Source organism: Larus michahellis, chromosome 1 (assembly GCF_964199755.1).
Source record: "Larus michahellis chromosome 1, bLarMic1.1, whole genome shotgun sequence".
Classification (NCBI taxonomy): domain Eukaryota; kingdom Metazoa; phylum Chordata; class Aves; order Charadriiformes; family Laridae; genus Larus; species Larus michahellis.
The window spans coordinates 40,723,959-40,749,849 of record NC_133896.1 but is presented as its reverse complement, the minus strand read 5'-3'; the positions used below and the strand labels follow the sequence as shown (position 1 = coordinate 40,749,849).

At 40.7% G+C, this 25,891-nt stretch overlaps 1 protein-coding gene across 1 annotated transcript in view; it reads right to left on the bottom strand.

Annotated features, from left to right (window-relative positions):
- TRHDE (thyrotropin releasing hormone degrading enzyme) overlaps positions 1-25,891 on the bottom strand; it is a 219,852-nt gene that overhangs the window by 156,662 nt on the left and 37,299 nt on the right. The window contains exon 3 of the mRNA XM_074573378.1: positions 23,407-23,533. Within this exon, the coding sequence (XP_074429479.1) occupies positions 23,407-23,533 (127 nt within the window). The remainder of the gene's footprint in view (positions 1-23,406; positions 23,534-25,891) is intronic.

Genomic DNA, 25,891 nt, shown 5'->3' with positions numbered 1-25,891 from the left:
TGTTTGAAAATCTATCATAAATGCTGGCCATATTTTTACAAGGAAAACTTACTATAGCAAGTTGCAAACAATTACTTATCACCTGCTTTTTCCATTCTTATGAATTATAAACCTCAGCACAGTCAAAGCCAAAAAAGGCATGCATACTCATTTGTTCAAAAATGAAATCTCTTCCAAGTAAATAAATGTGTTGCATCTATTTCAACTTCTTCATTTATATTTTATCACATGAATTTTAAACTTTTCTTCTGTAAGCAAGTTGATATTGACATCTGTTAGCTACCAAACAAACATCCTGTACATTTAATACCACTGCAGATAGAAATCACCTGTTGGCATCTCCCAGCTATGTATTTAAAAGTTCAGGGCAATGAGGTACTTAAATATGTTAGGTTTGAGTCAGTAAAAATAATAATGTACTTAAATTCAGTCGGATACATGACATGTTGAAATAGCTCCTGAACGGAAATCTCCATTGGCAAGTTATTCATTTGAATGTGTAACGGCTGCACAACTCTTTCTCTTCTATTATGTTCTTACTGACAAAAGTAGCTATTTTCTATGTCCATTGAGGGTATGCCAGTTAATAGGCCTAAAAAAAACCCAACCACTGGATACATTTTAAAACTGCCTTTCTTCTGAAACTGTCTACTGCTATTTGGAAAACAAAAATTAATAGTATTATTTTTAACCATAAAATACAAGAATATTTTCCCAAATGTTATTCAGCAGGAATGCCTTTAACATATTTAGATATCGCTCTACACCCTAATGTTACCCATTCCAGAAAATCACTTTAGCAACACTGTTAATCTTTTCATAAATCAAATTTTCAAGCTTTAAAAACTTGTAAAACCTACAACCTCGTAGTTATCATACTTCCTAATATCATACATGGTCACAAAGATATTCTTCCAGCCTTACCCATCACCGTATGAAAATATATATATGGGATGTAATTTATTCTGACATTTTTAGTACAACATAAAACTTTCATTTCATAATCTGTACTATATATATTCAATAGACAATATACAGAATAAATTCCGTGCATCCAACAATACAATTTCATTGAAGAAAAAACACGAGCAGAAATTATATTCTTTGTGAAGCATACAATTTAGGTTGGGTAACAGTGACTGATGACAGATTTTATAGCACTTCAATGCTGACTTAATCACTTCACTTATTATTTTGAAGCAATTTTGGATTAGTAGGGGTTTAGATGTTGAAGATTCATTTATATACAAACGCAATTTACACTATGCTGGAATTTCACCAAATGTAGGCATCCATATTTATACCTCCCAAAATGTATAACTATTTTAAGACATGACGTAATGAAGGATTTCTTTGTTTTGTATTTCATCCTATTGCAAAAGAAGAACTGAGCTGGTTGGAAGCAGAACATCACCAACTGAATTAAAAGACCGGTTTACCAACAGGACTGCCTCCATGCAAATTCTGATCGTGCCTAGCCATGTTTGATTTATGATAGCTGATGGGATTACGGCCTAGTTGAGGCAACCCACAATACACAAATGTGCTACTAGTAGCCATGGTACATTAATCAATGGTGATGAGCGTAAAAAAAATCTAAAATACTCTGCTTTCAATACGTTATGATTTTGCTCAGTTTTAGTGCACAGTAATGGGAAATTTAAGCACAAACTCATGTGCACTGATCATACACTATACCTTAATTGTACATTCAGCAATGCAGTTGTTCAGAACTCTGTTTTAAAAATCTCTGTGTCTACATAAATACAGAATATGAATGCTCCCCCAACTCATTTTCTAAAACTGTACAACATTTTCGCTTTGGATAGCGAATAAAACAGTATACTAAGAAATTAACTTTTGTTAATTACATCAAGATTTAAAAGAAACATAAAGGAAGTGAATCAAGTCTGATCCAATTGAATAAAATCTCTTAAGTGAAAACATTCTAAATCAGATCTATGATAATTCCAAGGCTTAAACGGGACAGCATCTTTTCAAGATAAAGCAGACAAAACATTATCTTCATGTCAAAAATATTTTTTTCAAACTGTATGTTTTTGTGCAATGCCATTTAAAACATAAATCAAGTATGCATACTGAGGACCCAAGGACAACCAGCTGGGAGTCCACAAGTAAAATCGGGCAGTTCATATTGATTCTCAAATCTGCAACTCATCCCAGCTCCTGGCAGTTCTCCAACCACGTGCTGAATTTGTAGTCTAACAGCACCTGGGATTCCCAATCTCACTGCTCATCACAATGCATAAAAACATGAAGGGAAGATGTCAAGCAAAGATTGCTGTAATAGAAAAGAGCTGCACATTAAGGTTTCAAGATGGAGAGCTGGGTTCGATGTTAGAACAGCTCCAGTGGATGTAAAAATAACGTTGAGAGCAGAGAAGGTAAACAAAAGGTTATTTATATGCTGTCGAGGTCTACAACTATACTGCCTTCACAATCACATTGGCAGGGAAGCAGAACTTAACACAGCAACATAGAGAAGCTAGTATCATCCACAGAGCCAAGTGTTCAGTCTATCTGGCAAACCAAACACCGATGTTAAGATACAAGTCAGTCCATAATCCCAAGTGTCCTAAGGTGGGAGTTAAGGTGAGATAAATAAAGGTGAAAAAAACAAAAAATCCTTTTTCTTCTCTATTTAAACTGCTAAAGAAAAATTCTTTTTAAAGAATACAAATCTGAGTATGCTGCTAAAACCCATCGAAACTTTATTACATTTTGAGTACGTATAACTTTTAATCTCAAGTAAATCTCAGATGATAGTTTTAAACAATCAGGCACAGGATTCAGCTTCAGATTCCTGTTAACCGAGTCTGAAGTATCACGTACAAATGAGAAAATACCTTGACTCAGAGCTGGTTACCATCCTGAAATGGCACACCCAGAAAACAAGAAAAGGATGACAGAGGCAATTAGCCCTATAATTATGACACTCAGCAACCAGGCTATACAGTCAAGCCTCCCCAGAAGAGCAGAGAGGAAAAAATATAAAGATTAGATTTTAAAGTAAAACTCAGTGATCAGCATAAAGAAAAATGTAAGCTGAAGTTCTAAGATTTCTTTATTATAAAACCCCAATGCACACATCTGCCGTTTGATTTTGACTATCTCTGCTAAGGAAAGAAAGAAAGAACCTTTACAGGTACAACTTTGTAATATAGATGGTACCAAAAATACAACCAATTCACGCTGAAAGAAGTGCAGCATACTCTATTCATTTCAGAATGTATCCCTGTAGCAGATTTGTAAAAGGATAAAGAAGATTCCCTTCCTTTATTGGGGTATTCCACACACACCTCTAGAGAAGTGTCAGTCACGAGACAAGAAGGAAATGCATCCGAGATGAATGCACAGTGCAGTGTCTCCATCAGAGCAGGAGATACAGAGCTACTGATAAAACAATTAGAAACTTGCATACTGAGGGACCACCACCACCAAATCAAAACTCAATACCTTTCTATGGCACACACATTTCACTAGTATGCTTAGTTTAAGGACGAACACAGTGCTAGAGTATCAGGATAGAGAGAAGACGTCTTACTGAAATGACCCACCCACCTGTGGGTGTTTTATAAAGGCATACATCAGAGATGAGGTTTTAGCCACCTGAAGACAAGAAACGCATTATCCTGTATAAGCGATGGTAGATGGATAAAGACATCCAAAAAAGCTTTTAAATATACCTGCATGAGCGGTTCTGTATTTTAATACCATGACCCAATACCAACATTATCAGCAATTTTCCATCTCCACACAAAGAAAGAGCAACACTGCGCCGCCTGGACTTGTCCATAATCCTCAGGTCAAAACGCCTTGATCCTGGATGTGCAGTGAAGCCAAACTCCTAGCTAGGAGTGTTAAAATGAGCTTCAGTGAAGCTCACCATTCTTACAGATCAAAGAATATGCTGTCACAGGACTGTTTCTGCATGGAATTACTTTCCAAATTATAAAATAGCTTGCTTGTCAAGTCAAAAGTTTTGATATGGAGAGAGACATTTATATTATCTCTAGTCCTATTATGTCTCTGAAGGAGCCTTCTTTCTAAATACGATTATTGAAGTGAAACAATTTTACAGCTTCTACATCTGTCAACTTTTACTTATAGGCTACTTGAATAATGGAAACAAGCCGCTGGTGCTAGAGTATGAGACAGTTCTTTCTCTCTAGGTGAGTTAATTCTGAACTCTTTATTTTGCCAACAGGCAGCAACAAGAGGTTTTCTGATGCTGAGGTCCCTGATTTTGATAACACAGATTCAACACAAATTAGAATCTTTACATATGAATCTGAAGAGTTACTTCAGAATTACACTTAACTTTACAGCAAGGTACCAACTGTGACTATAACCTTCCTGGAGTTATAGTTTCATGAATACCGGCAGCAGAGTTGTCTTGAGAGGTTCTGGATTTCACCTATAGTCCAGCCACGAGTCCCCATCTCCACATTACAGTTCACTGCTGCTCAGCAGTGCAGCTAAGCTGTGAGACTAGCCTGAAAAACAGATCTCTGGAAAGAGGAGGTTAAAAATAACCTCCCAAAAATAAAAGGGAAGAAGATGACTTTAAAGCACTGAAGTTAATGTCTCATGAAACTGCATGTAGGACAGAGTCTGCTTGCCTCATCTTTCTTGGGTCTGATAAGAGAGTACTGCAATGAGGATCTGTACGTGGAGCAGACAGCTAGAAAAAGGTCAGAAGACTTGTAAAATGAGGGAAGTCTAGCCCACAACCAGTAAACAGGACCCGTGTTCCCCACGGGACCCTCAGATAAGGGCCTGAAAGCAAGCGCACTGCCCCAAATCTCTAATAATCCACAGGCTCGTCTCATGCGGGGAAGTGACACTCCCTGGTCCCAGACTCCCTATCCTGTGGTGCAAAGACTCCTTGGTTCCATGGTCAGACTTGGCCCCATTACATCTGACAGCAGAAAGGTGGGAACTATGTCCTGGGAGAGCCTCTATAAAAGTCCATGGCACCTACTGACTGTAATTTTATCCATAGGTAAGTATTTGTGTAATCTTAATAGGATTACAGTCATATCCGCATAAAATACAGACAAGATAATACGTATGTATGTTTGTACGTGCCTATGTGTAGATACATAGGGTTGGAAAGATAAATAGATGATTCTATGATTAATATTACAGGAGCATTCACAGACAAATATATGTAAAGTTTTGAGAGGCTCGAACTACTTGGAGGAAGATTTTCTTTTATTGTTTAAAATTGCATTATATTCACTTGTACTGTTTCATTCCTTCACTTCACTATTGCAACATTAAATTATCCTTCAGCTGAGTACGTGGATTTGACTGTTTTATACTCCTTATCCACAAATATCAGAGTTGCCACACAGCATGGGTATTTCAATTGCAAAGAAAGAGCTTTTTTTTTTTTTTTTTTAAAGAAATAGACAAGTAAAGATAAAACACAGTGAATTCTTCTGGGGCTCGACTTTCATCCAGCTGTCCCCAAATGCAATATAAGCATTAGAGAAAGCTGTTTGTTCATTGTTACTCTGAATGACTTACAGCAATTCCTGAATATCCTTTGGTGTCATCTGACACCACTCTTATCTTTGGAAGGTTTTATTAAGAGCTACACTATATCATTCTGTTATCAATCATAGCTTGTACAATTCAGATCCTTTTAATCACTTGGAAACTGTTCTACGGTTCCTACAGAAATACCCGGTGAGATGGCATGCAGCATAAAACTGCATTCCTAATGAGTCTGTTTGTTATTGAGTAACAGCCATGCTTCTTCATAAAATTCAATTGTCTGTGATTACCTTAAGACAGAATCAAAACTTAAAATATTTCAAGAATATGGAGAAAAGATGCCTAGGAAATCATTTTACATTAGCGTTGAAAGGACATATAATGCTTTTTTCTATGTATCTAAGTTACATCTGATAGTCTCGTGAAGCTTTATATATTTCCACGGCTGAGTATTAGCACCCTAGGAAGAACAACTCTCAGGCCAATTTTAAAGTGGGAAATATTGGAGCCACTTGTACGTCCCTCACATGAAACTGAATCATCAATACTTAGTTATGAATGGATACAAGTTCCAACTGCCTTCTGTTTCAATACATACTCAAATTTTATCTGAGAAGTGAATGTTTTATACAGGTCTGATGAGCAAAACATCTGCCTGCCTTCACCTCTCAGCACTCTTTGGCTTTCAGCTGTGCCTCTAAATAGGGCAACAGAACCACGGTACTTCTCCATTTGCAAAATGCGTTATACGTAAACAGCCAGTAGTGATTATAAAATGCTTAGGTACTATAACAACTATGGAAATATCTCACATAATTCCATATGATGAATTCAACCACTGACTTTTGTTACTGTTTCAGGAGTCGCATCATAAACATAGCCATGTGTAACTAAAGTTCTGTCAAAATACCTGTGCTTTCACATCATGACTTTCAAAGGAAATCTATCTGTGGCCAATGTCATATTGTTGGTGATAGACCAAGACCTCTGATGAATAAAATACACATAGAAGCTCTTTTGCCGTGATCAGCTCCACTGACACGTCCCCTGTCATTGCAGAGCTGAGGGATCAGTTACAAAGCCACAGAGTTGGGGGCTATTCTGAAACAGTTTCTAAAGGTTTATCTAAGCCACCCAGAGAGACAGAAATAGCTGCAGAAACTGATAACAAGGGTTCCACAATACATTTAGAAGTTCTTTCACGCATCTTTGTGCATCCTTCCCCTTGCCTCCCCCCCCCGACTCTGGGATTCGGCTGCCCAGTGACATCCAACAGCAGGAACTGCGCCCAGCCGTGCCAAAGCCAGGAGAAAAAGGGACTTGATTTCTATAGACTAAAACATTGCCTGAGTTTAATTTCAGTAAGGAGTAGCATATGACAAGGAACATATTTTTGAGTGGAACAGTGGGAGTTGGTTGAGCTTAATACACTTTCCGAAGTGTGCTATCACTGTGACAAATATATATCTTCATGAAGACAGCTTTGTTAGAAGTGTTACTGATAAGAATCAGAGAGAGCAAAGGAAAATGCAGTCTTCACAGAACTGATCCTGAATCTGGAAACGTTACATTTTAAATACACAAGCAGTTGGCATTTAAATAAATGAGAAGCAAAGAAAAGGAGAATTTATACACGGCAAGGGAGAACAGGGAAAGCAAGTGTAGAGGTATCTGCCAGAGATCTCCACAGCATTTTTATTAAGTGATTCTTTTAATGTCCATATACCATTTTAAGAAGCTTGCCATCACGCAGCAGGGGAGGGGGGAGAAAATCTACGGTGACAATTCACTTGTTTTAATGAAAGTTGTTCAGCCATCTTAATATTTTCATCTTTACACTGAAAATCATTGGTTTCCTTAACGCAAAAATGAAGTTGCTTCAGGCATGGTGCTGCAAATGTAGCACAATTCATTGTGTTAGGATATCTTTTCAGTTACAATATCCTTAGCAAAAGCAAGAAAAGGTGAGCACATACATCCCTTTGAATTTCAGTAGCTTACAGAAACTGGCTAGTACAGGTGGAAGGTTTATAACTAAGCCAGTAGAATCTAGACAGTAGCAATAGGTTTATTCAGCTCTCTAGTTATATGCTTCTTCACATCTTTTGTACGAACAGAAATCTCTGGCCTATTTAAGTCCCACTTTAATGTGCTATAATCTTTTTCAAGACACTGTCATAATCTCTTGAAGGAAACTCCTCATACTCTTTGATGATATATGAAAATGTATCTTCTTTACATCTGTAGCTGTTTTCTTTAGAGTACAGAAGAAAGATGAGAAAGCTTATTTTACATATCCACATACAGACTTTTAACTATTTCTAATATTCAGAACATTATCAGTGCTTTTTTTTTACTCTCACTGCACCAGTAATGCATAACTCTTGAGTTTTAGATTTATTAGGAAATAAGAATATTAATTGTATAGATATTTGTGTGTGTGTGGACTTCCCTCATCTATATCCTTTCTTGCACAAAAGATCCATTGGGAAGAACAACACTCTTGGCAGGAACAATTAAGGACTTGTCCTGATCTTGGTGTTACAGTAAGAGTGAATGAGGTCAAAATTTTTAAGTATATATGCATATTTCAAGATGAACATAAGAAAACAAACAAAAGCAAATGCAAGTCACTTTAAGTGAGTCAGTGGACAAAGAGCTTTCTCATCAGTTTTGCCTAGTGAAACTTCTGTTTCTCAAAGTAATACATTTGGTGCCCTCAAATCAGCATCTAATAGAAAACAAACTTTGTCACGATACCATCTGGAAAGCATAACAAACTGCCCCAAAGAAGCACAATCCTTCCAAAACTGAAAATACTGAGAGTTAACAGGAACATTCTCCGGTGCTGCAGAAAAAAAAGGAAAAAAACCCAAAAAAAAAAAAACCACTGTTCTTTTCGATTCTCATTTAAGTTTAGCAATGATATTGATATGAAAAATAATTAAAATCATTCATTCTTAAAAGTTCTAATCAGCATGAAAATGATGGCAGCGTTTTCAAAATTGCCATGAAAACAATTGTTATGTCTGAAAAAGGAAGAATACAATGCAAGTATTGTTGAAATCTCCTCTTAAGTCTTACCTTTTAGTCTTTCTGCATGGAAGCTGTCATTCCAGCTATTCAGAGACTCTGAATAAGTGGCAGAAGTTACAGATTAGCTCTGAAACTGTAGCCAAGAACCATGAAACACTTAGCTAACAACTCTTCAAATATCAGGCCTACCCTAAGAGAAGGAAGGCAGGGAGCTAGACAAACCATAACAGCTTTAAGTGCCTAGAGTGAGGGGAAGAGGCAAGAGAAAAGTCTTTTAAGCCTTTCTAGCCTGCCTCAACCAAGGAAATGGGCTATACTGGTGTTGCTCTGTGAATTTCAAGCTAAATAAAATCATGCTTCTGAAATAAAAGTCTGAACAGGTTTTATCATGACATTAGCTCTTCCAGGGTTGGAAAGCCAACGCAGCAACTGCAGTGTTCAGCAAGCGGAGCTAAAATTAGTACAGAACACATGTTTATAGAGAGGACTGGACAAAAGAGTCCATTGTAGCCATTTATACCTCCTGTTAGCCTCATTTGAACTTGTGTCTGAGTCTGGCCTGAAACTGAGCCTTCTTCACTTTTCAAATGAAATGCAGGAGGCCAAAAACCTTTACCACAATGCTGAATAAAAAGAAAATACTACAGAAACATATTGCTGCTGCTCCAGTATGTAAAACTGTTTCAATCAATTCACAACAAAATTTCTTAGTAAAGAACAAAATTGTCCTGTAATCAAACTGCACATACAAAAAAAAGACTGAGTGAACTATGTTCATGCTTGATGTCGACAGTACTCTAATCTGCCACTTTTTTTTTTTTCCCTCATCAGCACAATACCTTGGTATTACTGAGATTCATTCTTCAGGCAGGAAAGCCTCCGTTTCACATATAAGACAGAAAAACAAAGGTCACCATAGTATCCTTGTTTTTTCCCCACACTTGAAACTGCACATTTAAGTGAAAACTGGAACCTTCATAAATTGAATTTGAAGTTATTTTTATTTAAAATTTGTCATATGATTTTGAATATGAACCAGATATACCCAAAATTTCAGAAAGTCAATTAAGTCCTCAGTAAACTTTCATATTTACTCAAATGGTCCCATCCAGAGGGACCTGGACAAGCTCAAGAAGCGGGTCAACAGGGCCAAGTGCAAGGTCCTGCATCTGGATCAGGGCAACGCCCAGCATCAATACAGGCTGGGGGATGAAGAGATTGAGAGCAGCCCTGCCGAGAACAACTTGTCACTACTGGTGGATAAAAAGCTGGACATGAGCCAACAATGTGCACTCACAGCCCAGAAAGCCAACCATATCCTGGGCTGCATCAAGAGAAGCGTGACCAGCAGGTCGAGGGAGGTGATTCTGCCCCTCTACTCTGCTCTCATGAGATCCTACCTGGAGTACTGCATCCAACTCTAGAGCACTCAGCACAGGAAAGACATCAACCCGCTGCAGCGGGTCTAGAGGATGGCCATGCAGATGGTCAGAGGGATGGAGCGCCTCTCCTATGAGGAGAGGCTGAGAGAGTTGGGGTTGTTCAGCCTGGAGAAGAGAAGGCTCTGGTGGGACCTTACTGCAGCCTTTCAGTACTTAAAGGGGGCCTAAAAAAAAGATGGGGACAAACTTTGTAGCAGGGCCTGTTGTGATAGGACAAGGATCAATGGTTTTAAACTAAAAGAGGGAAGATTTAGACTAGATTTAAGAAGACATTTTTTATTATAAGCATGGTGAAACACTGGAACAGGTTGCCCAGAGAGGTGGTAGATGCCCCACCCCTGCAAACATTCAAGGTCAGGCTGGATGGGGCTCTGAGCAACCTGATCTAGTTGAAGACGTCCCTGCTCACTGCAGGGATGAGATGGGACAAGATGACCTTTAAAGGTCCCTTCCAACCCAAACTATTCTATGAATCTATGATTATGAACATGTTGCTGTTATTCTATTAGCTCTGTCTGTGAATATACTCCTATCTTGAAGTTGCTGTTTGAACACCACTCACTATAGAAGACTGCATAGGTGGACCATATATTTCATTAGATCAACATCAGTCATTTTCCTTTTCCATCCAAGATGATACACTTGAGCAGATTGTAACACACTTCTGTACCATTTCAAAAATAGAGAGTATCAGGTTTCTAGGTCAATTCTGTGAGAAAAGGTCATTACTTCCTCCTTGGTGCTCTAGTTAATTGATATAGACCTACCACACTACCTACTTTCATTCAAACTAAACATTATAGGTACAATTCCTTTTAAGGAAAAGTGTCCTACTTTAACACATCCTACTGCAATCCAGTCTTCCTACACACTGGCCAAGGATTCACACACATCCCTCCTCATGAACACAATCTAAATCTATCACAGTGATATTATTTCTCTTTCTTCCAAACCCTTTTATATTTGTTTTTCCTCCACACAGCTCTGATCTCCACATGATAACTTTCATCGTGCCATACCATGCACCGAAAGTAACTCTCCCAATATCCTAATGACATATAGCCCCTATCCCATAATAAAAAGCACAGTTCCTGATGCCTACACAAATGTGAAGTTCATTGTGAAGCCAAGGCCTAAGCTTCTTTTCTACATACGCTTCTTTAAAACAAAGCTACGGTTGCTGCTGTAAAAGGTTTCAGCTACTAGTCAAAGTCTCTGATGAACCCTCTCAACTTTCAGATCTAAGAGGTTATTAACAATCTTCAGTAGCCACTCTGAAAAAAAAAAAAGTTCAAAAGCTGGACTCGGTCAAGACAATTCTGGTTCCAACAATACTATTTTGCAGCAGAAATCAGTATTACCCTTTAAAAACCTGACATTCATAAGTGAATGTCTCTGGTCAAGAACAGTATGATTAAGCTAACAAAAAGGCAATCACCAGCAGCCCTGGAGAAGACAATCAGGGATGAGAGCTCTGCTCAAGCAAAGTGAAAGAAGTTATAATGAAAACTACTTTAGCGATGGCTATCTAAAAAGTATGGTTAATGCACTTTTAGGCATTTAAGCATCACGTACCAGGTAAAAGTTCACACGGCTTCCTGGTGACTCCCATAATTTCTGTGAAGTTTCTGTGTTTGTCAAAGACCTTACCCCATTTTACAAATGCTACAGAAGGATTCACCTCACCTTTTAGCCATCTAAAAATCAGAGATCACATTTAAACTAGCCAGATTACTTTCCTCTCTCTGTGATCAGCAGAGACATCTCCACTGTTGCCTCTACAGGGGTAGAAGATTTATTTCTCCTAACCTAAGAAAAAATGCACAATTTTCTGAAGGCATCTATGTTTCTCAAAAGGTAATGTACTTAGAGTAGACACTACTTTTAGACGGCTAAAATTCTGTGCACCTACTTCTACATTGGTGCTAACTGCTCAAATGACTTACTGAAAAGCAACTTAGAAAAAACATCTATTTAGGTTCAGGTTCTCATGGCTCAAAAAAGTCCTGACATTTCCATTGAGTCTCCTACAATCCCACATCCTAGTACACTCCCATAACAGCAGCATCACCCTCTTTTTTCTTTGGTTTTTTTTTTTTCTTTGTTTGTTTGGGTTTTTTTTAATTAATCATTTAAAAGCCAAGTCGATTTAGCTGAGTAGCTAGTGCGGATGCTGTCGGATTTGGTCACCCTTTTACTACGGTCTGGCTGAACTACCGGTAACAGTGCTACAACCTGAATATTCTCCTTGTTTAAGAGGTTTGGATTCTATTTGCGTCACAATTAAGAAGGGAGGGAAATCACTACATAATAAAAAGAAAACATTTTACTCAGAAGAGGATTATTTCCACCAGAGCCCATTCATCTTTATTCTATATAAAGCTGCTTTATTCCTACATGTTAACTTTTCCTGTCAACTTGTGCCATGATACCAGACAGAGATCAAGTTCCCCTTAACAAACTTCCAAAACCAGTTAAAATGCCCATTTATGAGCTGTATTATATTAATTCTTGGAATTAATTGGCTTACCATTTAACATAGTATAGAGCAATACAGTAACAAAAAGTCCTACGTGAACATTTTTTTTTCCTTGTTTCTTAACATCATACTATGAACTGATTTCCTACTCAGTTTGTTTCAGTTTAGTAACTCACAATTCCTTTTCATATTTCAAAGCACCGCTCTGAGAAAAAACATTGCTTTTTCTTACGGCTCTCTGGAGCCCTGACCAGTTGCTGTTTTGAAGTGCTCACAGCTTAGAAATCTAAAAAGAAAAAAACTCACAACCTCAAAACCAAGGCTTCAAAGGTCAGGGTAAAAGTGACAGTTCATTCTGTGTACGAATGCTCTGTATCAACAAACAGTCCTCTGCGTGCAGAGGCAATAGCCTTGTTTTAAGTACCTGGTCAAAGAAAATAGTAGGTTTTGGTTCTGGTGCCTAAATATGGGTGACGAGATGCTCCCCAATTGAGATGATCAAAGTTAGTAAAAAGATCCCTATGGAGCTGTCAGGTATGGACAAGCCATGCACCAATAGGATCTCATATGAGGCCAGCAGAAGCAGCAGTTAGGGGTCTTCAGGAAACCCCAAGGCATTTTAAACAGTACCAAATAATTATGTTTAGCCACATGAATCAAGTCCTTAGTGCCTCCTCTCCCACCCTTCCTCACTCCAGAAGTCGTATGTCCCGCTCCCAGGGCACCTCCCTTCCTACGCTTCTTTCTTCTCTATTCAGAACACCGTACGACAACTCATTCAGACTTAACAGAGTCTAATGTTCCTTTCCCTCTCTCTGCAGGGTTCTGATGAATTGTCTCTCAGTTGAAGAGACTGGACAGCTTTCAGAAAGACTGTGTACAGTATAGCTGTAGTGTCTGTCTAAAATGTCATAAGAACACTGTGAAACTCTACAAGCCTTGCCATGCTGGAGGGTCAGATCCCATCAGGATTTCTTACATTTTCAGGTTGGCAACCTCTTAATCAAGAGGCAACCAAATTGACCATCACTTTCAACTACTGTATAAACAAGACCAAAAACGTACTAATTATTGTTTTCATTTTGCAGATGGAGAAGGAAAAATTAGCTATGTATAGCTTGGTGTAATACAGCAATTCCAGGTCACAGTTGGACAAGTCTCAGGAAGAGGTCACCTTGCTAGGGAGAAAGACAAAGTAGAAGGGCAGGAATTGTGAAACCTTTAGCAGAACTGAAGCAAAGAATGCAGGCAATAACATGGAGGTTCATCATAGAAGAAGCAACAAAGACAGGAGGAAGGACAAACAAAGGGGAAGTAAAAAAGCAGTAGCAGCAGAAAGAGTGCTGATGAAGATGATGGAAGACCAAGCAGAGCAGAAGACAATATTCACAGAATAATAGAATGACAGGGGCTGGAAGGGACCTCTGGAGATCACCTAGTCCAAACCCCCTGCCACAGCACAGTCACCTAGAGCAGGTTGCACAGGAAAGTGTCCAGGCAGGTTTTCAATGTCTCCAGAGATGGAGACTCCACCACCTTTCTGGGCAGCCTGTGCCAGTGCTCTGCCACCCTCAAAGTAAAGAAGTTCCTCCTCACGTTTAGGTGGAACTTCCTATGCTCAAGTTTGTGCCCGTTACCCCTTGTCCTGTCCCCGGGCACCACTGAAAAGAGCCTGGCCCCATCCTCCTGACACCCACCCTTTAAGTATTTATAAGTGTTGATAAGATCCCCCTCAGTCATCTTTTTTCCAGACTGAAAAGACCCAAATCCCTCAGCCTTTCTTCATAAGAGAGGCGTTCGAGTCCCCTAATCATCTTGGTAGCTCTCTGCTGCACCCTCTCCAGCAGTTCCCTGTCCCTCTTGAACCGGGGAGCCCAGAACTGGACACAGTACTCCAGGTGCAGCCTCACCAAGGCAGATTAGGGGGAGAGGATGACCTCCCTCGACCTGCTGGTCACACTTCTCTTGATGCACCCCAGATTGCCATTGGCCTTCTTGGCCACAAGGGCACATTGCCGGCTCACGGTCATCCCATTGTCCAGCAGGACTCCCAGGTCTCTTTCAGCTGAGCTGTTCTCCAGCAGGTCAGCCCCCAACCTGTACTGGTGCATGGGGTTATTCCTCCCCAGGTGCAGCATCCTGCACTTGCCCTTATTGAATTTCATAAGGTTTCTCTCTGCCCAACTCTCCAGCTTGTCTAGGTCTCTCTGTATGGTGGCACAGCCTTCTGGTGTGTCAGCCACCCCCTCCCAGTTATATTGCAATGAACAGGTTAGGAACATGTAAAAGAGTCAAGCTAATTGTAAAGCATTTAAATCAAAATGAACAGTTAATCACCAGTGCTCACAGCAAGTCACTTGGCCATCCCACAACAGCATCTCATGCTTTTACTCTGTGCCTGCAATGCTTCACACAGCAACAGGCAGCAGCACTTTGTCTCACCAAAATATTCGCAGTCAACGATCAGGGAACAGAGCAGAGGTACATGAGTTTTCTTTAAAAATCAGAACAGTTCCCTGTTGAACTTTTTCTTTACATGGCTGAGCTATTTTTCACATCATAACAGTTTAAATTCACATCATAAGAGTTTAAATTCTTCCTTGACACACTTTAAAAACCGGATCCTGTTCTCCAAAAATACTCAAAGAGCAAATGTTAATGGTCCAATCTTGTCTTCCGTTGTGCAACACGCACACTAAATCCCTTGGAAAATGATTTTATGAGACTTTGCATTCACAACTTTATAGTGTTTTATGCTGTATAAAGAAAACTAGATCATATCATTTTTGCATGAACCAGGTAATTAGTACCTTGAACATACCTGTAAGAAAAAACAACATAAAATATATCAGATTTAACCCCAAAGTTTTCTTGTACAGCAAATTACAGAAGAAGAGACTTCCTAAAGTCTAGGGGAAAAAAATTGAACATATATTTTAACACTATTAGTGCTCACATAAATTGAAGTATTTATAAATTAAATACTGATTCATATCCAGTGACCTCAAGACAAAACAGCAAGGGGATTTACTTTCACCCAGCCTTTCTGTAACATATGCAGCCATGTCCCAAAGTGGATTCTTCAGCTGCTCATACTTCTACCTTTCAGGACACTTTCAATGGGGAATTAAAAGCTTTTTGAAAAGCCCAAGTTCTTCCCAACCCTGTTCACAGCTCTCCATCACTAAAATACCTTAGGTATGTCTCCTTCCTAGGTCTGCACATTGTGAAAGTTTAATGGTACAAATGACACTTGAATTAAGCTCAGGAGTTAGAACAGAGTAGTTCAGTTGGAAGGGATCTACAACAATCATCTAGTCCAACTGCCTGACCACTTCAGGGCTGACCAAGTTAAAGCATGTTATTAACTGCATTGTCCAAATGCCTCTTAAACACTGACAGGCTTGGGGCATCAACCACCTCTCTAGGAAGCCTGTTCCAGTGTCTGACCACCCTCTTGGTAAAGAAATGCTTCCTAATGTCCAGTCTAAATAAACCTCCCCTGGTGCAGCTTTGAACCATCCTGTCACTGGATCCCAGGGAGAAGAGATCAGCAACTCCATCTCCACTTCCCCTCCTCAGGAAGCTGTAGAGAGCAATGAGGTCATAGAACGGTTTGGGTTGGAAGGGACCTTAAAGACCACCTTGTTCCAACCCCCCTACCACGGGCAGGGACACACCTCCCACTAGACCAGGTCGCCCCTCATCCTCCTTTTCTCCAAATTAGACAAACCCAAAGTCTTAGCCGCTCCTCACAGGATATTCCTTCCAGCCCTTTCACCAGCTTTGTTGCCCTCCTCTGGAAACATTCAAGGACTTTCACATCCTTCTTAAATTGTGGGGCCCCAAACCGCACACAGTACTCAAGGTGAGGCTGCACCAATGCTGACTACCGCAAGATAAACACCTCTTCTGACCAGCTGGTTATACTGTTTAATGCACCCCAGGATGCGGTTTGCCCTCTGGGCTGCCAGGGCACGCTGCTGGCTCATATTGAACCTGCTGTCAACCAGCGCCCACAGATCCCTTCCCACAAGGCTGCTCTCCAGCCACTCCTCTCCCAATTTATACTTGTGCCCAGCATTACTCCATCCTACCTGCAGGATCTGGCATCTGGACTTGTTAAATTTCATCCCATTAATCATTGCCCAAGGCTCCAATCTCTCTAGATCCCCCTGCAAGGCCTCGTGTCCCTTGAGAGTCACCAGCACCTCCCAGTTCAGTATTGTCAGCAAACTTTCTCACAGTTAATAAAATAATTTTCCTTTTACCTAAGCAGTTCCAGCAGGAGACTCTGCCCATATAAGACTGGAACTATCCCCAGGAAGAACTCCTCTCCACTAATGAAATAAGGAACCTAGGGCAATCAGCTTGCTAATTTAGACAAGCCAGTTGAGTGCCTTAAATTGAATTAATCCAAGCAAAGTGCCTTTGAGTTAGGCTCTGTGTGTCTGACTCTTGAGACACCCAAGTTCCTTTACACAACCCATAGTGGCTACACTAATTACACCGGTGTCTAAGTACACTATTCAGAATAAAATGAGTTGTAAAATGAGTTTTCAGAGCAGCTGTAAATGCATCCCACTAACACTATGATACTGCAATGCTGAGAAGGGGTAGAAAGCCAAGGCCCAGAAACCCAAAAATCTTCACACGAGTGGCTCATATATGCACCATACGTGAAGTTTTGTCAATCTTCATAACTGGAGCCTTATAGTTTCCCAGTTCCAGTGCATTAAGTATTCTGGAAAAGAGATTCTGTCGCCCTTTAGTAGAAACTCTTGGGAAACTGGAAGACTATGAAGATATGGATAACCTTGCCAGCTCAGACAAAAAGACTGCCTATCTCAGTATTTTCCTCTCTAACAGCAGCCACAAGCAGATGTTCAGGAAAGAGTAAGACCAGGGATGTATAAATAGCACTCTCTTGAGTATTTCCTAGCTTCTATTTTCAAACCATGGGATTTCCTCCCATGGAGCACCTCTGCAAGCACTTGTCCACATCTCTCTTTGGACCTGTACAATCTTTTTGCATCCACAGTCTCTTTTGACAAGAAGTTTCACAAATCTACCACCTGCTGCAGTAACAGTGTTCTCTGCACCTGTCTCCTGCTAAACTCACTGGGTGGCCCTTGAGTCTTGGCTGGAAAAGGCAGTCAGGCCCTCCACCGTAAATCATTCACAACTTAAGAGTCACAACTGTCCACATGTAAAGAGTACTTGCTTACCTAATCATTCCTCATAGGAAAACTATTCCAGTCTCGAAGATCCTCATAAAAAAAAAAGCTCTATGCATACAAAGAAGTGTATTGCAAACGGGATTGCAAACAGGATTAAAAATAAATACATGATACAAATACAGGAATATATTTTATATTCACCAGGCATAGAAACACAATTAAAAACCCTACTGCATATTTTTTTAGAATTAAATAAAACCCAGCGCTTTATCCACCTCTCATTTTAACTAGTAATTATAATGATATTATAGTCTTGAAAAAAATACACGGTTTTTAAAGACCTGACTTATTTTTCAGAAAGGAAATTCATAAAAAAAATATTAGTTTAAAACCCTACACAAGCACCTTCCAGTTCAGAGTATGATGTGGGGAAAAAAGCACATACCTACAAGCTAAGTACAACTTTTAACTATGGAAATTGGTTATTCAAATGAGAACATGAGTTCACATCCATTACCAGAATTCACATCAACTGGCAAACAAATCTACTGCTCCAGTGCATTCAGAAGTCAGTATAGACCATATAAGACCTAAAAAAAATCTTAGTCATTGGGTGGCAAAAAGATTCCCACAGATTCTCCACAGTTCCAGAGAACTAATGCAAAATCACTACCATAGAAAGACGAGTGTTTTCATTTTTAGTCCTTCTATTCATCCATCAGACTACTGTCCCAAATCTTCCATTTTCCAGTAAAAAAAAAAATAAAATTCAGCACTCCTTTGGGTTAAAGACACTAGCATATGCTTAAACGTAGTGATCTTAGTGTTCAGATGAACTGGGAAGAAACATTCATATGCAAATCAATTTTAAAAAAATATTTACGTCAGAGTTTTGAAGTTTTCCTTATTATATTTACATTAAATAAATTTAACCTAACTATAGTATACAAACCCTTCCAAACTATTTTCTATAGGATCACTACAGAATAACTAAAGTTTTCCAGCAGTATTTCATATTAACTCAACAATTTTACTACAAATACTTGATGAAAAAATACAATTTTACTTGTGACTATTCCTCCTGCTCTGTTCCAAAGAGATCCAAACTGGAATATGATCATGCCTCTCTCCTTCCAGCTGCAAGCAGCGACATTGGAAGAAACAGATGAGCCCAGTCTATTAAATACATGGCTTCATGGCTGGTGTCACCACCACAATTTTGGGGTTTTCGATAATGAGATGGCCTACATTGCACCCAGCTTGCTGGCATCAGATGGGGTTCACCTTTCTGAAAGGGGGAAGAGGGTCTTTGCTCATAAGCTAGCAGGGCTTATTGGCAGAGCTTTAAACTGGGTTTGACGGGGAAGGGGGGCAATATCAGGCTTGCCTGTGACAAGCTGTGGGACAACAGGCAATGGTTAGAGGGACAGGGTGCTAACGAGGGCCTGCAGCCTCTGGCTCTGAGACATGCTGGCTACACTACAGCACACCTGAAGTCCTATGAAGATGAGAGAGGGGCTCCTGAAGTAATAGGAGCCAAGAGGGATACACCAGTGAAACACCCCAAAGGAATTAAGGGATGTTGCTCTAAGTGAAACAGCCAACAGCCCAGCTGAAGTGCCTGTACACCAATGCATGCAGCAGGGGCAACAAACAGGAGTTGGAAGCCACCGTGCTGCTAGAAAGCTACAACCTAGTTGCCCTTACTGAAAGCTGGTGGGGCAAATCCCATGACTGGAGTGCAGCTATCGATGGCTACAGGCTGTTCAGAGGGACAGGCAAAAACAGAGGGGTGGAGCAGTTGCTCTCGACATCAAGAAACGGATGGAGTGTGAAGAGCTGTCTCTGAAGAATAGACATGAGCAGGTTGAAAGCTTATGGGTAAGAACAAGAGACCGAGGCAACAAAGGGAACCTTGTGGTTGGTGTCTATTACAGGCTGCCCAATCAAAGGGAGCCTTTTGACGAAGCCTTCTTACCCCAGCTACAAGAGGCATTGCGCTTGCAGGCCCTTTGTCCTGCTGGGGGAATTCAACCACCCTAACATCTGCTGGAAAAGTTGCACGGCAAGCTGTAGGCAATCCAGGAGACTCCTGGAGTGCATCAAAGATAACTTTTTAAGCCAGGTAATAGCCCCACCAGAGGGGATGTGATACTGGACCTGTTGGTCACGAACGCAAGTGAGCTAATCAGTGACATCAAGACTGGAGGCAGCCTGATCATGCACTGGTGGAGTTTGCAGTCCCGAGGAATATGGGTCAGATGAAGAGTAAAGTCAGAACCCTGAATTTTAGCAAAGCAAACTTCCAGTTCTTCAAGAGGATCCCCTGTGAAACTGCCCTCAGGGACAAGGGAGCAGAACAGAGCTGGCAGATCCTTAAGGATGCCTTCCATAGAGTGCAAGAGCTCTTGATCCCCAAGTGTAAGAAATCAGGAAAGGATGGCCAAGTCAAGACCTGCTGGTCAAACTAAAGGGCAAGGAAGAGATGCACAGGCAGTGGAAGCAGGGACAGGTATCCTGGGAAGAGAATAACGATGCTGCCCAGTTGTGTAGGGATGGGGTCAGAAAGGCCAAGGCGCAGCTGGAGCTGAACTTGGCAAGGGACACAAAGAATAATATGAAGGGCTTCTACAGATACGTCAACCAGAAAAGGAAGGTCAAAGAAAGCATGCCCCCCCGATAAGCAAGACTGGCAAACTGGTAATAACAGGCAAGGAGAAGGCTGAGGTCAGTCTTCACTGGCAACCTCTGTCCCCCCACCTCTCGAGTGGATGGATCACAAGGCAGGGACTGGGGGAGAAAAGTCCCTCCCACTGTAAAAGATCAGATTCAAGACCACCTGAGGAACCAGAACATACACAAGTCTACGTGACCTGATGAGATGCACCCCAGAGTCCTGAGGGAATTGGCTGATGTAGTTTCCAAGCCACTCTCCACAATACCTGAAAAGTCATGGCAGTCAGGTGAAGTCTCTGGTGTCTGGAAAAAGGGAAACATTGCACCCATTTTTAAAAAGGGTAGAAAGGAGGACCCTGGAAACTACCGACCTATCAGCCTCACCTCACCTCTGTGCCTGGGAAGATCATGAAACAGCTCCTCCTAGAAGCTATGCTAAGGCACATGGAGGACAGGGAGGTGATTCGAGGCAACCAGCATGGCTCCAGCAAGGGCAAATTCTGCCTGAAAAACCTAATGGCCTTCTATGATGGAGTGGCTACATCAGTGGACAAGGGAAGAGCGACAGATGTCGTCTATCTGAACTTCTATAAGGCCTTTGACACGGTCCCCCACAACATCCTTCTCTCTAAATTAGAGAGAGATGAATTTGATGGGTGGACTGTTCAATGGATGAGGAATTGGTTGGATGGTAGCATCCAGAGGGCAGTAGTCAATGGCTTAATGTCCAGATGGAGACTGGTGACAAGTGGTGTCCCTCTTCCCTCAGGGGTCTGTACTGGGACCAGTACTGTTTAACATCTTCATCAATGAAATAGGTAGTGGGATCGAGTGCACCCTCAGCAAGTTTGCAGACAACACCAAGCTGAGTGGTGCGGTTGACATGCCTGAGGGCCAGGATGTCATCCAGAAGGACCTGGACGAGCTCAAGAAGTGGGCGCGTATGAACGTCATGAGGTTCAGTAAGGCCAAGTGCAAGGTCCTGGACTGGGGCAACCTCCAGTATCAATACAGGCTGGGGGATGAAGGGATTGAGAGCAGCCCTGCCGAGAACAACTTGTCACTACTGGTGGATAAAAAGCTGGACATGAGCCAACAATGTGCACTCACAGCCCAGAAAGCCAACCATATCCTGGGCTGCATCAAGAGAAGCGTGACCAGCAGGTCGAGGGAGGTGATTCTGCCCCTCTACTCTGCTCTCATGAGATCCTACCTGGAGTACTGCATCCAACTCTAGAGCACTCAGCACAGGAAAGACATCAACCCGCTGCAGCGAGTCTAGAGGATGGCCATGCAGATGGTCAGAGGGATGGAGCGCCTCTCCTATGAGGAGAGGCTGAGAGAGTTGGGGTTGTTCAGCCTGGAGAAGAGAAGGCTCTGGTGGGACCTTACTGCAGCCTTTCAGTACTTAAAGGGGGCCTAAAAAAAAGATGGGGACAAACTTTGTAGCAGGGCCTGTTGTGATAGGACAAGGGGTAATGGTTTTAAACTAAAAGAGGGAAGATTTAGACTAGATTTAAGAAGACATTTTTTATTATAAGCATGGTGAAACACTGGAACAGGTTGCCCACAGAGGCGGTAGATGCCCTATCGCTGCAAACATTCAAGGTCAGGCTGGATGGGGCTCTGAGCAACCTGATCGAGTTGACGATGTCCCTGCTCACTGCAGGGATTTGAACTAGATGACCTTTAAAGGTCCCTTCCAATCCAAACTATTCTATGATTCTATGATTTCTGATGAGGTATTTTTAAAAGATATGCTACAGCAACATGATTACGCATACAGCACATTGAATTAGTTGAAAGACCGTATGTTGCAATTGTTGTGAATGATATTCTGAAGCAGATACAGTCACCACTGCCCGCTGCTACCTGGCATCCTCAATAAACTACCTGCAGTAATGACGTTCATCCTTTATATTCAATGGAAAGTTTTTGATTAGTTTTTTCTGTCTAAATTTCTGGCACCTGTAAGACTACAACCTCCTTTATGAAATCATTATTACATACCTGAAGCCAGGTACGAAAAGATACACAGAAAGTCTGATGCACGTGCCATGTTTAATCCATCTGCATATTTCCCCAGGAGAACACTGCCTATAGCCCGTCATTTAAAGTCAACAAGAAACAAATGCCACAACATTCTTATTAAAAAACCATGCAACACCTTCATCTAGCAACATCAGTTACTTTATTTATCTCCTACACCATTAGTTGCAAGACTAATAAAGCTACTCAGCGGACAAGGGATTTAATGAAATAGACCCTGAGTTCCTGGGAGGATCACCTGTGGTTCCAACTCTAACGCTTCTGATCAAATACAAGCTCTCTTCCTGCTGCTGAGCAATAGGCTTTTCTGGATCTTGATCAAACATGGTCCAAAGCAGGGACGGTGTAATAATATCGTGTAAAGTATTCAAGTGTGTAGGAGAACAATTGATTGTGGTGAAAGGGAGGAGGAGAAAAAACTATTTAAAAATAATGGAAATTGACAGCTTTTACATTTAGGTCACTTGAGCAGCAAAACAAGTTCACAGCAATTCTCTCAATAAGCAAAATACAATTAAACATATGTACTAATCATCATTAATAAAACACATAAGCCAGCATAAAAAAAATAAATACAGTTTTGCACTGTTACAGTTTCCCAGTTTCCACAAATATTTTCAGCTCTGTTCCCCATCTAAGGCTGAGGCATCAAGATACAAATATTAGAGAACAAACATCTCCCAGTGGCTAAAGAAAGTAAGGATCAAAATAAATGGTATTAAAAAAAAAAAAAAAAACAAAACCACACTTATCCCTCTCAAGTTCTCTTCCCATTGCCTAACAAATTTAAGTACTGTCTGCTTACTGCTCCTTTCAGTGCAAAGCTGGAGAAGGGACAATTTGGCTTCCCTTCCTCTGAAAGGAAGAGATGAAAAATTCCTTACTTATTGATCCTTCTAAATTAACCCAAAGATTCCTTACTTTGAAATCTAGTACATTCCTATCTTAAATTTCCTTTAAAAAGGCTAACTTTATCTCCCGTCTCTGGGTGAACTTCATATTCTATGGGAAGTCTTACCTAATTTTGGCAGGGAATAGGGCACTTTAAAATAATCTTCATAAAATTCAATGAGTCTCCTTGTAATATTTAGAGCATAGTCCCCTGATCCTCTTCGGATTGCATCAGGCCTTGCATATAACCGTACCTGTAAGAAAACAAAGCGAAAGACAGTTTCAGCATCTACATTTTAAAGCTATCCTACCTGCAGAGGTGAACTATTCCAAAGTTGTTGTGAGGTGGCAGGATTATTCTCTTAAAGCCAAATGTGACTGTCGTATGTTTGTCAAAACATGCCATAGCTGAAAACCAGAACTTCTACAATCAAGGTTACAAAGTTGAGAAGTCACAATCTCCTACTTGTTTGTGTTGCCAAATAAAAGGCTTAACACTCCTTGCACCAAAATAAATATTCAAAGAAAACACTTACATGTGTCTGCTAGAGATATGATGGGAGAGTGGATTAGTATAATGGTTCTCTGCCCACACTGAATGTAGGCAGGATGCAGGGGCTCAGTAGGAGAGAAGTTCACGGTTTGTTAAAGGCACATTATATCGAGCCCTGAAAGTATTAGTAAGACTGTAGAGAAAAAAAAATAATCGTTCTCTTTTCTTTTCTCTGGCAGTGACACAGTTACTCTTGATGAGCTATGGAAGACTGCAAAAACAACCATTTATAAGCTCATTCATGTACACAAACAATTAACATTCCCGAAACCTCCATGACTGCTTCAGGCCTCTCTTTTCAGAGAGCAGTAAGTTAAAGCTGTTTATACAAGCCCCAGACTGCTGTGTTCGGTATAAAATAGCTCACACATTTGACTACACGGAGCACCAAAGTGAACAGAACTCACCTTAATAATTCAGAACCCAAGTGTGACCCCCTTCCCTCCTGACTAAGGAGGCAGCAGAAAGCACCCCCAGGTTATTCATTATTCCCTGTCCTCACAGTCCTTAATGCCTCTTTAGTGCAAAGCTGACACACAGCTGAGAACTGTTAACGAAGAAAGGGATAGAAAGGAGAGCCACTTTTTGCTCTCCCTCCTCAAACGCAGTCTGACGGAGGTAGCCAAGGGGAAGCAGTGTGTGCTTTCTGGCTGTGGCAGAAGGTCTCTCCCTGCAGTACATAATGACCTGATACAAACGAGACTCTACTAAATGTCAGTCCTAATAATAATATCTGACTGGCTAATACTTTCTGTGGTAGGATTAAATCCCAACCAGGGTTCCGAGGAAAGCAGCAGGGCAGAAATCAGAAACTATCAATGCAAACATGAAGCAGAAATACCAGTTTTGAAATGTTTCTAAATGCTCTATTCTGGACCAAGAAAATCCAAGGGGATTTTCAGCTTCAGTGAAAGCATTACCAAGTATTGGTTTAGCGCTCTTTTCCTGAACCAGTTTCAAGTGGAAACCAGATATCAAACCTCAGTATGCTGTACCTGTCAATTCTGTTTTAACCTGGTATCTCTTTGTTTTCGGTATTCAGACACATTATTCTGCTTTGTTACTACGTCCATCTCTATATTTTTTTTATCTTTGTGCACTGAGTCTGTAATACAACACAATCAGCCATACACAGTTATCATTTGTAATGTAAAACAGATAACCCTGTAACCTAATGAGACATGTAATAAAGCAGACTTCTCATAATCACCACCTGAAAGCATATAAACCATTATCCGAACACCTCCAAGTCACTATTTTTGTTAATCACTTCCTTCCACAGTTAACAGTGATACGTACATTAAATGTTCCCTGATCTGCTACACTAAATATATTTTTTTAACAGAGTAGATATTAGCCACAGAGATTCTAATTCAAACATCTCAAAACCTTCAGTTTATTGAAGGATGGTAAGAATCACAATTAGATTTGTGATGAACACTGTTTTGTATCATTAAACCTTTATACACAATTTTGCATAATTGCTTTACTGGCACAGTTGACTGTATCAGCAAATTAGGAAAAAGAGAGTCAGCCAACCAAGTATGCAAAAAATCATTCAATTTGACAGTGGCCAAATGTGTCCATAATAAGGAATAGGACAACAGAAGGGAAGAAAAAAAAATAGGTACATACAAGAAAAATTGAGGTTCGATTTACTGTATTACAATGCATGTCTTCTGGCAAATGCAGAAAAGGCATTTAATGGTGTCTGAGATGGAGCCCAGGTACCAAAGCTAAAAAACCGCAATGCTGCAAACTTTCATTTGCCAGCTGCCTAATGCTGAATATAGTTTTATTTTGCCTGTAAAGTTTCCTTCGGTGCCTCTCTCCCTGCCCAGAACAGCTCCAGGCTGCCAGGGCTCCATGGCTCGCACCAAGGTCATTCTTAATCTGGAACACAGTTCAGAAATTACCCCTGCCTTTGCCCAGGTCTCTCAGGGCTTTGAGGCAACAAGCATTGCCAAAGCTTGCCAGCCACCTCCAAATGCTGGGTCTGCTTCTGCCTTTCACTCAACAACCACTGAACGTGAAACGTATGGAGGAACCTTAGAGGCAC